Genomic DNA, 13655 nt, shown 5'->3' with positions numbered 1-13655 from the left:
TGGGGACCCCAGGACCCTGGCAGAAAGCGGTTCTCACGGAGCCCTCCCACAGCATCTGGTTCCCTCTCGCCGGCCTGGGAGACCCCACTTTCCCACGGGCTCACACCCTCTGTGGCTCCCCGCGCCCCCACAACAGAGGCCAACGGCTCTTCAGCACTTTTATTAAAAACCGGTAACGCGGAGAGTGCTCAGGGTACCCCTAGGCCGCTCTAGCCCTGCAGGACTTGGTCAGTTCCTGTCGCTCACGTCTCAGCCCTGAGGTGGAGCATTGGGGGTCGAGATTCTCGGGGCCCCAGACCCGCCGATCACTTGCCCACCGAGTCGAATATGATGCGGTTCTGCTCGGCGCGCTCCCTCTGGCTCTGCGTCCGCGCGAGTTCCAGCAGGGTCCGTAGTAGGTGGAAGGTGAGGTCAATGGACAGGGGAGGGTCGTCCCGTCGCGGCCGCTCACCTGCCGTCCCGGATCCCCATCGGCCCTGCTCCGCCCGGCGGCGCGGGAAGCGCTCCGCCAGCAGCAAGAGGAGCGCGTGGGCCCCGCCGCCTTGGTTCCGTGTCCCGGGGCTCCAGCGCAGACTCGGATCTCGGACCCCGGCGGCCGCCGCCTCCTCCTCCGGGCTCCACTGGCTGCTCCCCGGGCGCAGCTGTGCCAGGAGCAGCAGCGCGGCCAGCAATGCCGCGCGTCCCGCCGTCCTCATGGTCCCGCCGGCCCTGGACACACAGGAGCAGCGCAGTGTGAGGCGCGCCTCGGGCAGTCTCACGGACGCCGCTCCCCTTCCCGAGCACGTCCAGCGCCCCTGCCCGGCCCCTGCGACTGCCGTCAGGTGCCCACAGCCTTCCCACCAGCCCCAGCCGCTCCCAGTCCTGTGCCACCCTTTTCTCCCTCCCTGCCTCCTTCTTGGGGTGTCGCGTAGGGTGAGCTGAGCGCTGTCCTAGTGCTGAGGGAGTCTGGGCAGACGCGCAGAAGCCACTCACAGTTCGCAGGAGAGCAGAGCCTCTGCACCCTGCAGGATGGAGCTCCAGTCTCTGTCCCTCGGGGAGGGCTGAGGGCGCCACGGGGAACACGGGGTCTGTCCCGGGACCTTCGCCAGCCTTATATAGTGCCAGAACAGCTCCGGCTGACGTCAGCGAGGAACATGCACTGATTGTAGAGCAATGACGGCCGCAACTCTTGAGTCCGACCCTATGGCTGCGAGACCCCAGGAGCGCGCCAGAGGACACGAGACTGTGTGTCTCTGGAAATGACACTGGACTCAAGAGAAAGAGAAGCCTTCTGGGGCGTAAAGATTGCTCTGGGAGCCACGAGAGTCCTTCACTCACTTAGAACAGCCAGCAGGGACTAGGGGGACCGGTCAGTCCCCAGACTAGTCCAGATCTCCAACCTTCTCTGGAACAGGAAAGGGAGGCAGGACAGTGGTGCTGTCCATGGTGCTGACCTTGTGCTCAGCCTCTGAAAGGGGCCAGAGACCTTGGGGAAAATGCTGTGCTGCTCAGATCCAGTCCCTTGCCCCAACTATCTGTTCTATAAATGGAGGCAATCAGGATGGCACTGCTAGCATTCAGCTACCACAGTGGTACCCTACCCAAAAGGCAGTCTGAGCTGCCAGGATTCTTGATCTTCTTCCAGCCCCAGGATCTAAATCCTAGGGCTGTCTGTCCGACGTGCCTAAAAAAGAGGGCCTCTCAAGTCGGGGTGCTTTCAGATAACAAAGGCTGATCCATCTGCTTCTTGGTTTGCCTCAAAGTTGAAGTTTAGCCAAGTTAAATTTTCTCCTGGGAATCACAGCAGCAATATTATCACTGACCTCTAGGTTAAGATCACTGAGTAGGAAGTAAGAAAACTTGGCTTCTTAGTCTTTTTGAGCTGGTATAACAAAAATACCAAAAGCTGAGTGGCTTATAAACAACAAGCATTTATTTCATCACAGTTCTTGAGGCTGGGAAGTCCAAGATCACAGTACCAGTAGGTTTACTGTCCACTGAGAACCTGCTTCTTCCTGTCTTCTCAGGTGGCCTCTTTTGTAAGCATACAGACCCCACCAGGTCCCTACCCTCATGACCGAATCACTTCCCAAAGGTCTCACCTCTGATACCATCACCTTGGGCATTAGGTTTTCACCATATGAACTTGGGGAGATACAAACATTCAAATGATGATAGCACATGTTCGTGTTTCTACTCTGCCACTAACTCACAGTGTGGACAGGTCACTTTACTTCTATGGACTTCAGTGTCCTCATCTGTAAAAGAAGATTGGGGTTTGGGGTCTCCAGACTTCTTTCCAAACCCTGGAAAATGAGACTCCCCAGTCATTTTCTGCTGGGTCTTACTCATTGCCTCTGCAGCTTCCAGATTACCTATTTAGAAATATATTTACAGAGGCACCATATAAAGAGTTTGAGGGGATCTCCCCCAAATTGGAGCTACACTGGGGCTGGGAAGGGTTAGGAAAACAGCTGTCTATGAAGAGTGGCGAAAAGCGGCATCTGCCAGGATGAGCGCATAATCTAAAGTTGACAAAATGATATGTTTCAACAAATATTTATGGAGTGCCTACTGTGTGGTGTGTTTTAGCCATTTCAATAGGAGTCAGGTTACATTTTAGAGTGAAATGGGCCATTTCAGGGTGCTAACCCCATTAAGTTCTGACCAGCCACCGAACCCTGTGAAGGCCAATGTGCCCACTTTGAAGAGGTGGTCCGACCCTTCCAGGGTCAAGGTGCATCACTACAAGATGGAAGTGAAGCCGACTTAGAGCCGATGCGCCTTCCAGGACAGGTAGGAGTTCCAGATAACAGCAACACACTGGACCACAGCCAACCTAAGGAACAGGGATGGTGGCGTGAAGAAGAGCAAGCATGGGAAGCCAAGGGGAGAAGAGGGAAAGTGCAGCAGACAAAGAGTGACTATCTCCAAGAACGTCCAGATCTAGGTCTCCTTCCTTCAGCCCCCATGGAGGGATGTGTGGCTCAGATGAGAGGACAACCAGCTCAGGGGCTTGTGCTGGCCCAGAGCTCTGTCTCCTGGACAAGAGTCTCAAAGTTAACTGCCCCCCAGCAGCCATTTTGCCATGCATGGCTTTATCCATACTCTATCCAAGCTCCTTCTAAATACACATCTGTCTTGTACAGCTGAGATCTCATCTTCCAAAAATGTGCTGCCTGCTATATAAAGCAGTACCTCCTTCTCTTTATTTTAAATATACTTCACTCTAGTTTCAACGAGCCTTGCCAGGACTCTAAAGTTTGATTTGGTTCATAAGTCTGTATTCCTTTTAGTTATGCTATTCAGGTCCATTCTGACCTTGCCTCCTCTGAAGAGTTTCATTGATTTCCCATTCCCAAAGCCCCCTCACCTCCAATAATTTTAACCACTCATCCTGTTTCCACTATATTTATTTTTATTGAGTTTTCAGCCACTACTCTGATTATTTAGGGTAAAATAATATTTTTCAGTGGACTAACCTGACCATGTTCATACTTGACTCTGGTCTACCTTTCTGCCTAACCTAGGCTGTAGTACTGTCCCTACAGTCAGGCCATCAAAGGTAGAGAGCCCAGGTGGGATGGAGATGAGGGCTGTGGAGCAAGATCCTCCCTAGGAAGATGAGACGTCAGTAGGCAGATGCTCTGGGATGTTCTATAACATAAGAGATTCTGAACAAAGTGCTAAGGAGTCTGAGGAGCTCTGACCAGGGCAGGGTGTTCTGGATGGAGGCGGGTGGGGGGTGGTGTTCTAAGGTAGTTCAGGTTAAAAATGAGGATCACTTTGTCTCTGTTTGTAATATGCCTCTTCCTTGAAGGGTGGGGTGGGGATCTGCCATACCTGTAATGAAGAGGAACCAGGTAGAAGTTGGCCAACTGCACGGCAGGCCAGAGCTACAAGAGAGAGAAGGGAAAGGTTGGGGGGCTGCCTCCATCACCCAACGCCAGTCTCATGGCCTTGCCTGGTCTGACTCCAGCTTCTCCAGACAGGAACACATGGCACTGAGTGAGTGCTTCCCTGACTATGGTGCCCACATGGGCATGAGGGAGTAATCCCAATAGAGGGATTTCTGTGTCAGGAGGACCCCTGATCCCTGGGCATTTCTGGACTCAAGAAAGCAGAAGAGGCAGCTGAGGTGCCAGCTCTTACATAGTAGTTGGTGATGAGAGCATCAGGAAAGTCCTGAGGAGACAAGAGAAGGAACAAGTGAACGCCAGCACTTCCGGGCACCTCAGACCTCCCGGTGCCAACTGCCAACTGGCATGAGTATCACACAGACTTCTGCTCAGAGGAGACACCACTGCACCCCAGCCCCCCCCGGCTCCTCCCCTCCAGAGCTCGGCTCTGCCTGCGTCTCCACCATGCCCTGCCTCATTCCCCTGGGTCTGCCGGTCCACCAGCCAGAAAGCATCCCCACACCAGGCCAGCTCACCCGCTGGAGTTTGGCCCAGTTGTCCTGGGCCGACAGTCCATTGAGGGTCCCAACCAGTGGGAGGAAACAGCCCAGAAAACATGGGGCAAAGCCCCCCTAGGGAAGAGAAATTAAAGTGCTGTGAGCACCTAAACCCTCGCCCTCCTGCAACACAGCTCACCCTTCCCAAATCCCTTTTCCTTCCACTCACCTGATCCAGCAGCATCTTCTTTAGTGCATCCACCTTGGTGGTGCCAGGAATAAGCCGGTCCAAAACTCTGTACCAGCCTCCTACCACAGGGCCCTGAAAGGAACTCCCAGAGAGGTGAACAGGGATGTGGAGGGGACACCAGGATTTTACATCACAAAGCTGCATCCTCAAGTATTAGAAACCAACCCCCAGGGGGAGCAGACACTCAAGGCTGGCTTAGATGTGAGAGGGTCCAATGGAAACCAAAGGATGACAAGGAACTGAGACCACTGTCCAATTCACCGGCAGCCCTGCTGTTGGCAAAACTTACCACGAAGCCACAGCCCAAGGAGGCCATTGTCAGGGTCCGGCCAGCTTGGTGTGCCTGCAGACCTCGCCTCTCCACCAGCTGCTGTGAGATCACGTCGCCCAGGCCCATCAGAGACCCTGTGCGGGGTACACAGGTGTCATCAGGATACCTCCCAGGGACAAGCTGCCATCCCGAGGGAGGTAAGTCTAATGAATGAATGAGGCTCTGGCACTCGGAGGCCAAGGGCTTCAATCTGGGGCAAATGGCCAGTCCCTTTCCACTGCTTCTAGGATGGTGCCACCTCCCCAAGGATGGTGACACTTCACATGTGTCCTGTTAGAAACTGGGATGAGCAGCCTGGAGCAGGCCACGGCCAAGAACTCTACAGTGAGCAGTGAAGGGAAGTTAGCCTCAGAAAGCGCAGGTAGAGGAAGGAGAATCTGAGGTGCTGAGGGCTGAGAAGCACTGACTGTTGGAACTGGAAAAGCCTTCCAGGTATTTTTGTGCAAACCCCTTATTCCAGAGGCTTGGAAATGAAGGCCCAGGAAGTGGCACATAGTAAGTGGCAGAGCCAAGAAGAAGCAGGTGGCTTGATTTCCTAGATGGTGTTCCTTCCAGAATGCTGTACGATGAACAGATCATGTGCGGAATGGTAAGGAACTCTGCGGTTTTTTCTCCTCCGCTGAAGGCAGGACCCTGGCCAATGTCCTTCATCTTGGTTTTGGGAGTTCTCTTTGCGGAGAACAGCAAGAATAACTCTTTCTAAAACAGAAGTACTTAAATGATCCCAGGCAGGGGATGACTGGCTGAGCTGCTATGAGACCCTGCAAGGAAGGGTCTGATCACCTCCCAGCACAGGCAGGTCGACCCAGACTTCCCATTCACAGCCTCAAACTGGGCCGCCAACAGGCACGAAGGCCATCTATCCTCAGGTCTTTGCACCCACTTGCCCTCCCCTCACTTGCACAGACACCTGGCTCCAAGAAGCACTAGTTGGACACCTACACCCAGAAACCAAGACAGAGAGCATCACTGTTTATAGAGCCCCCCTGTCGGTGATGGCGGGTGGTGATTTATAGCAAACACACCCTTCTAGGGCCACTTGCGAGCAACCGTATGACCTCCAGCTTGCCCGTCCATCTCACTGAGTAATGAGAGCCCCCTCCAGCCCCGCAGCCACCACTTTCACTGTGCCCTCAATTAGCCCTGGGCAAACACATCCTTATCCTTCAACCCCACTCCTTGGCCCGGAGCTGGTGCTGACGTCTGTGCTGGCTGCATACTCACTGCTCCCCCGCCCATGCACCCCCGGAACAGCCCTGCCCATGCAGCCTCGTCAGAGGCAGCTGCGTAAGGCTGAGAGCCAGGGCACCCACAGTGACCAAGGCTGCTGGCCTCAGCTGCTGGGACCCCGAGCACACCCAACAAGGCAGCCCTGCCTCTCCTCTCCCTGAAACTCCCAAAGTGGTAGAGGCTCTTCCCAAAACATGGCTAGCAGGGACAGAATCCTAGACGTGTTTGTTCTCTTATCCCCCACCACATCAAGCCTGGCAGGGACTCAGAAAATAGCCAAGGAGAAATGTCAAATGGACCACCCCAGACAACAGGACTGCCCTGGGAAGGACATGGAGAATGCTCAGTCTGGCCTGAAGGGTGCACACTGGCTTAAGGTGTGAGAAGCAGCGAGGCTGAAGGTTTCTCCCTCTCCATGCAGTTAGTACTTAGCTCCCTGTTCCCTCTAACAACTTGGGGTCACCAGCTGAACACTCAGGGAAAGGAGGGAGCTGCTGTGGCCATGTGGCCCTGAAAAGGCCCAGGGAGGGTGGAACAGGAATAGAGTCGCTGCTTAAATGAAAGGACTAACAGTTTGACATTCTACTCTGGCAAGATGTTTACAGTATACAAAGGACTCTCACATTTAATTTTCACAAAAGGTCTGGAAGATAGAGGTTACCTCTCCAATGAATGTCTTTGAGAGATGAGGCGACTTGGTAAGGAAGGGAGCTGGGGCCTGAATACAGGCCTTCTCTCAAGGGGAAATGGGAGGCCAGGAATTCCCAGCAGAGGCAGAGACCTGGGCTCAGGTGCCAGTGGGCACAGAGAGGTTCCTGTGGCTTCAACTCACAGGAGCTTCCTGCCCAAACAAGGGCCCAAAGGCCTGCATATCAGACGTTTCCTGGATTAACACACTTCCTGTCTTCTACTCCCCAGAATGTGATCACCTCTGCTTCTTGTTACTTCTTGTGGGGAGGGCAAGCAGCAATACTCTTGGGAAGGAAAGAGTCGCAGAGACACGTGTTTTCACTCTTCGTGGCTTACCACAGTCACACAACACGCTAAAGACACAGCAGGAGTGAAAACCAAAGTCCCTGACTTGTAGCCAGGGAGCCTGCAGCCTTGGAGAGAAGTGGATTCCAGGCCCCCAAACTATGACCATCAGGCCTGAGATATTACCAAGTGAAAGGGCAGCAGCAGGAGCGAGGTGGTATAGAGCCTGTAGCCCTGTCTGTTCTGTCCATTTCAGACAGAACCATGCCCAGCTCCTTCTGTGCCTATGAATCATCAGGCCCCCTGGGCCAACAGCAGCTCTAGCGCAGTCTAAGGCTCTGGTCTAGGCCTGCATTTCTGGTCCAAGTGATTGTGTGAGCAGGAATGGCTGGCATTTTGGATTCCTCATCCCACAGTCCCCAACCCAAAACCCAAACAGACCCAAACCACCCTAGGCTCAGGGGGTCCTCTTGGACCCATTTGGTTGGTCTGGACCCTCCAATGCTCTGGCTTCCCTTTCCTTGGACTTGTTTCTGGGGGATTGGAGCTGGAGGCCTGCAGAGACATAATGCCTCAGCCCCGATGGGGCAGGACAAGGGGCTGCCGGGCAGTGATGCCCCAATGCCAGGCTGGGCGCAGAGCCCAGCAGGCAGACGCTGGCGCGGCTGTGACATCATGCCCCTGGGTAGGTGCCAGTTCTCATGCCGTCACTCACCACCAGATTCAGCAGGGTGAGGGGGTAGGGGTTGGGAGTGCCTGCCTCTGAGCACAGATCTATCTGGGACCACCCTCTGCCCGCCAGTGGAAAAGCCCCAACTTCCCATGCCCTCTTCCTAGGCACAGGTGGGGGTAAATTGTCTACTTCTCCTGTTTTGTTCCTCTCCTGACTTTTGTGTGTAGAATCTTAGATGCAGGAAACTAAAGTATGAATGGAAAATGAAGAAACTGAGGGGCAGGAAGTTGGAATGAGGAGCAGGAAGCTGTCCTTGACTATGAGAGGCCTGGGTTGGCAGGTAGAGCTGCTGGCAGGGGGCCCAAGGGCCGTCTCACTTCTCTCCAGAAGTCTCCAACAATTAAATAGCTGCCTGGGGTAGGGGCTTGGTCTGGCAGAGCCCTGAGGGAGCTGAAGCCCAGCAGCGAGAGGGCAGTGCCCTCCCCACCGTGGCCTGAGCCCTTCTCACTGCTAGAAAATAAGATGACCCAGAGAGATGTTGTGGGGAGAGGGGTGGGAGGGGGGTTCATGTTTGGGAACGCATGTACACCCGTGGTGGATTCATGTCAATGTATGGCAAAACCAATACAGAATTGTAAAGTAAAATAAAAAATAAATTAAAAAAAAAAAAAAGATACCATGGAGAGTTCCACAGCTTCCCCGGTACCTAAGCCCAGACCAAGCAGGGTTAATGCCCTGGGGGTGCCCCACTTTTAATGGCAGCTCTACCACTGACCGCAAACCTAAACGCATGTCACTCCTCTCTCATGCCTCGGTTTCCTTCTTGGTTTCAGGGGCTGGGCTGAATGGTCTCTAATGTCCGCTGAGCTTGCATGTTCAGACTCCAGGGAAACCAGTGTCTGCAGAAGTTTCCACAGCAGCACTAGAGTGGCCTGAGATGGATGGAGCGGGGCCCTGGGCCCACTGGAGGCTGAAGGCTGATTCAGACTCTGCCCCAGGTGCCCTGTTCCTGACTCTGACTTGGCCCAAACTGGGTGTATCAGACACTTCTTTTGAACCAACTCAGACCTTTTTGACTGAATCATCAGTTTCAGTCACCACTGCAGTTGACCTGATGGGTCCTTGTCCTGAGACAAGGGGCTCACATGTGAGACAAGCCCCATACCTCGGGCAGAGCTACTTCTGGGGACGATGCCTGGGCAGTGTGGTAGAGCACAGAATACGGGCATCCATACTCCATGTGGCAAACCTCTGACCAATGTAGGATGGAGCCGGTGCATAAAGGTTTCTCCTTGTCTCCAGAAAAGACTAGTCACCCACAGACCCTAAAAGGCATTTCAAAAGAGCCTCTCGGTCAGTTTTAAGGGGATGAGTAGCCATGGGCCCTAAGCAATGTCCATTTGATAAAGCATCCTTATATTGACTGTCCCTTTTTCCCTTCTCCCTCCATGGGATTATTTCCTACCAAACTACCTGCACTGAAGCTGCAGACTCTACTTTCTGGAGAACCAAGGTAGATGGCTAACTTTACAGTCCAACTTTACAGCAAGTGGAACAAACCCAACCCAAACACCACTACAAAAAGAAGAGCTTCTTGTGCTTGGCTTGCCAACACTCATATAAAGGCCCAACTCCTGGAATCTTTTAAGTTTCTTGAACATTTTTTGATTTCTGAAGTCTTTTCACAGAGATAATCCCTACACTGCTTCTGTGAGATCATATAACTAAATTCAAATTCTAAATGAGGAAATGAAGGCTCAGAGAGGTTTATCGTCTTGTTTTGACTCACAAAGCTAAGAGTTATGGCTTAGAGATTCAAATCTTGGTCTTTGAGCTCCAAGTCTTAAATCTCTATTCTGTTTTCCAGTGTGATGAGCTATCCCAAGGGACCTTAGGAACAACTGTGGTGGGATCTAAAAACAGCTCAGTGAGCTAAATCCACCTCCCCCCTTTATTTGCAGTTTGATTTGAATACACTGAGCGGCAGGGAAGGAAGATTCTGAAAGGTTTGGGAAAGTCTGAGAAAGGTGTTAACTAGAGGTTGCTTCAGGTTGAGATGTTGGTTACAGCCTCAGGAAGACTGGGAGTGTGGAGCCCCAGGACTCCAGCACCAACCACCAGTAACCCCAGCTCAGCTACATAGCTGTACCTGGACCTCTCGGAGCTCTAGCTCCCACCTTGATCTGCTGCAGATCCCGAGGGGAGGGAAACACAAGGACGGTCCTTCCCCTCCCTACTCCTGATGACCACAAGGGAGAGAGGGAGAACCTTCCTTCCAGCAGCTAGGGTCCCCAAGGGAATCTGAGGCTGGGCAAAGGGCCCAGCGTGTCAGTTCCCATCAGAGCCACCCAGTCCAGCATGAGTCACCACACGCGAAGCCAGGTGAGTCATGCCGGCTGACGGACACTCCGAGGACAGGATGGAGGGTAGCTGGGCACAGGAGGCTGGAGAGGGGCCCAGGGAGGGGCAAGACTCCTTGGCCAGTCACTCAATGAAGCTTCTAGTGCTGACGTGGGGCTATTCCAGTAGAAAGATTGCTGCTGAACTCTGGCTTTCAGTAGTCCTCCCATCCCTCACCCCTTTTAACAATCTTCCTCTCAGAAGCCCACGGTCCTCATTAGACTCTTGTTCTCTTCCTCTAAACACAGGCAAGACCTCACCATAACCTTGTTACCCTCGCACTGCCCCGACAGTCACAGGCCTCCCAATCCCTCCCACTATAAAACAAAGCTTCATGACATCTCCTCTCATGGTAGCTAATCTGCAAAATAAAGATGATAACAAATACAGGTAAATCACTGGGTTACCTTTGTGAGGTCGCTACTCAATCACTGGATTTAGAGCAATAATAAATCCTCGATTAGTATATTGTTTGAGGATACATCCATAGACAGTAAAACTATAAGACAAGCAAAAGAATGATATTAAACAAAATTCAGGAAAGTAATTATCTCTTGGGTGTATGAATTAGGGACAGGCATTCAAGGGGTCTCAAAGCTGGGTACAGATTCAGGAGTTTTCAGTTTAGTTTTATTTAAATGCTACACATATATCTTCATCATTCTTTTGTGTGTTATATTTTCCAATAAGAACAATACTAACAAAAATAAACTGGGGTAAGAGTCTGATTCCAGCACTTATTAGGTGTGGGATCTAACATGGACTCAAGTAATCTTAACACATTGACTTTGTGGGGACCCTGTAAGATAATGTGTGTTCAAAGTGCTTTGCACACTGTGAATTGTTAAAGGAGCCTTTGTTTCTGTTCGTTTTATAAGTTAACGGCTCCTGGGGCCAATGCTTTTGTCCTAAAGGGATGACCCTTCAGGTTTGTGAGGACTTTCAGATCCTACATTATAGCGAGGTCACCTATGTGTACTCCTTTCCTTATAAACAGCCTTGGGGACCCTCCCTCCAAAACAGACTGGGGTGAGAACCAATCTTTCAAGGACGTTGAACAGAAGCAAGAAATGAGGCAAGGGAGTGTGCAGCATGCTTCTGCCTCCCAAATCAGCCTGCTCTGGTATCACCTAGGTCCCACAGGACACTCACCAGCTGTCAGGACCTGTACCTTCCAAGGGTGAGTAGTCAGAGCCCGCTGGTAGGCCCGCCAAAGTGCCATTTCCTGCCAAGCCGAGAAGAGAGGGGGGTCACCCCCACTGCCCCTCCTCACAGTTAAAGAGACTTGTTTCTCCCTTGTGCCCACTCCTTCTCCTTCCCGCTCTAAAGGGGCAGAGGCTTCCTGGACAGCTTCCTGTCACAAGGGTCGCCTTTGACAATCGGGCAAGAGAAGAATCCCAGGGGCTGCCACCCTCCACCCGACCCCTATCCCTGGAGCAGAGATATCTGGGGTCTGCGTCCAGATCACACAGGACACGTCTGCTCGGACTTTCACCCAGAGCCTTGTGGGTCCTCAGATTCAGATTCTTAGTTGGCACCAGCCCGCATCCTTCCAGAACCCCACTCCACGCCGGAAATAAACTCCCTGACTCCCAGAACCTGCAACGGTCCCACGCACCCTGGGCGCTCGCGGGACGCGTCTCTTTGAACCGGTGGCCGAGGACCTGCAGCTACTCACCCGGGCGCGAGCGCGGCCTCTCCCACGTGACCTGAGTGGGCGGAGGGACTTCCGCCCCAAGTCCCGCCTTGTCCGCCTGGCTGACTGCTAGGCTTTCCCTGCGTCCAGGGCCGGAACTGAAGTGAACCCAGCCTCTGAAACCGCGGAGAGGGGTTCCTTCTCGTTCTGCGCCGGGTCTCGTTGCTGAGCCCGCTAGCCCACCGAGGTCCTTCTGCCTCTTTCTGCCCCTTCTCTCCTCGGTGTCAAGGCCTCTTATAGACCTTCACCTTTCCCGTGTCCTGGAACTGGCCAAGGTGCAGACGTAGTTCTAGGTCTCAGGAATCAGAGTTTGGAAACTTGTTAGCCGTAATTATATGTGTGTGTTACTTTTTGAAAAATGTAAGTTCTTCACTAGCCTCAACTGTGAGCTCCTGAATGGGTGGAACTGGGTCTTGTTTCGGGTTTGTTGTCCTAGCCAACTAGTTCAGTGTTTTGTCCACAATAGCCTTTAGAACGGAGAAGGCAATGGCACCCCACTCCAGTACTCTTGCCTGGAAAATCCCACGGACGGAGGAGCCTGGTAGGCTGCAGTCCATGGGGTCGCAAAAAGTCAGACACGACTGAGCTACTTCACTTTCACGCATTGGAGAAGGAAATGGCAACCCACTCCAGCGTGCTTGCCTGGAGAATCCCAGGGACTGCAGAGCCTGGTGGGCTGCCGTCTATGGGGTCGTACAGAATCGGACATGACTGAAGCAACTTAGCAGCAGCAGCAGCCTTTAGAAATGATGCGTAGATGACTCTTCCATGGAAAGCATTAGGATTACAGAACCTCAGGTTTAGGCGCTGGTTTCATAACTAAGCAGGCTTGCAGCCTTGGTCATCCCTAGACTTGAAGTTCCTCATCTGTGAAATGGTTTTCGCACTGGGCTCCTCAGTTCAGTTCATTCACTCAGTCGCCTCCGACTCTTTGTGACTCCATGGACTGCAGTACACCAGGCCTCCCTGTCCATCCACCAACTCCCAGAGTTTACTCAAACTCATGTCCATTGAATTGGTGATGCCATCCAACCATCTCATCGCATCCTCTGTCAACCCTCTCTCCCGCCTTCTATCTTTTCCCTGCATCAGGGTCTTTTCAAATGAGTCAGCTCTTCGCATCAGGTGGCCTAAGTATTGGAGTTTCAGCTTCAGCATCAGTCCTTCCAATGAATATTCAGGACTGGTTTCCTTTAGGATGGACTGCTCGGATCTCCTTGCAATCCAAGGGCTCCTCAGTTTTAGGGATTTATAGATGTTTGGGGTGGAGAAGGCAATGGCACCCCACTCCAGTACTCTTGCCTGGAAAATCCCATGGATGGAGGAGCCTGGTAGGCTGCAGGCCATGGGGTTGCTAAGGGTCGGACACAACTGAGCAACTTCACTTTCACTTTTCACTTTCCTGCATAGGAGAAGGAAATGGCAACCCACTCCAGTGTTCTTGCCTAGAGAATCCCAGGGATGGGGGAGCCTGGTGGGCTGCCATCTGTGGGGTCGCACAGAGTCAGACACGACTGAAGTGACTTAGCAGCAGATGTTTGGGGAGAGGGGTATCACAAGTTGTTCTTTATCTCAACTTTTAAAAATATGTATATATTCCTAAGGGCTTTCCTGATAGCTCAGTTGGTCAAGAATCTGCCTGCAATGCAGGAGACCCCAGTTCGATTCCTGAGTTGGGAAGATCCGCTGGAGAAAGGATAGGCTACCCACTCCAGTATTCTTGGG

General features: G+C 52.7%; 2 protein-coding genes across 3 annotated transcripts; both read right to left on the bottom strand.

The window, feature by feature from the left end:
* Nucleotides 1–144: 144 nt before the first annotated feature.
* Nucleotides 145–2565, bottom strand: UCN (urocortin). The gene has a single exon (XM_040224400.1). It carries the CDS (start codon nt 693–695, stop codon nt 306–308), a length of 390 nt encoding a protein of 129 aa, XP_040080334.1. The 5' UTR covers nt 696–2565; the 3' UTR covers nt 145–305.
* Nucleotides 1891–11977, bottom strand: MPV17 (mitochondrial inner membrane protein MPV17). 2 transcript variants are annotated; one of them, XM_040224398.1, is made up of 8 exons: nt 11913–11977; nt 11387–11459; nt 4915–5030; nt 4605–4697; nt 4415–4510; nt 4132–4164; nt 3823–3875; nt 1891–2818 (listed from the first exon to the last, which is right to left on the bottom strand). In XM_040224398.1, the coding sequence occupies exons 2-8, from the start codon at nt 11454–11456 to the stop codon at nt 2749–2751; spliced, it is 531 nt and encodes a 176-aa protein (XP_040080332.1). In that variant the 5' UTR covers nt 11457–11459; nt 11913–11977; the 3' UTR covers nt 1891–2748. The 2 variants fall into 2 exon arrangements, with proteins under 2 accessions (XP_040080332.1, XP_040080333.1); XM_040224399.1 differs by lacking the exon at nt 11913–11977 and adding an exon at nt 11853–11905.
* Nucleotides 11978–13655: the final 1678 nt, after the last annotated feature.

The sequence above is a fragment of the Oryx dammah genome, unplaced genomic scaffold (assembly GCF_014754425.2).
Source record: "Oryx dammah isolate SB20612 unplaced genomic scaffold, SCBI_Odam_1.1 HiC_scaffold_25, whole genome shotgun sequence".
Lineage (NCBI taxonomy): Eukaryota > Metazoa > Chordata > Mammalia > Artiodactyla > Bovidae > Oryx > Oryx dammah.
The sequence above is the reverse complement of the archived record's forward strand: the minus strand, read 5'-3'. Positions and strand labels throughout refer to the sequence as shown.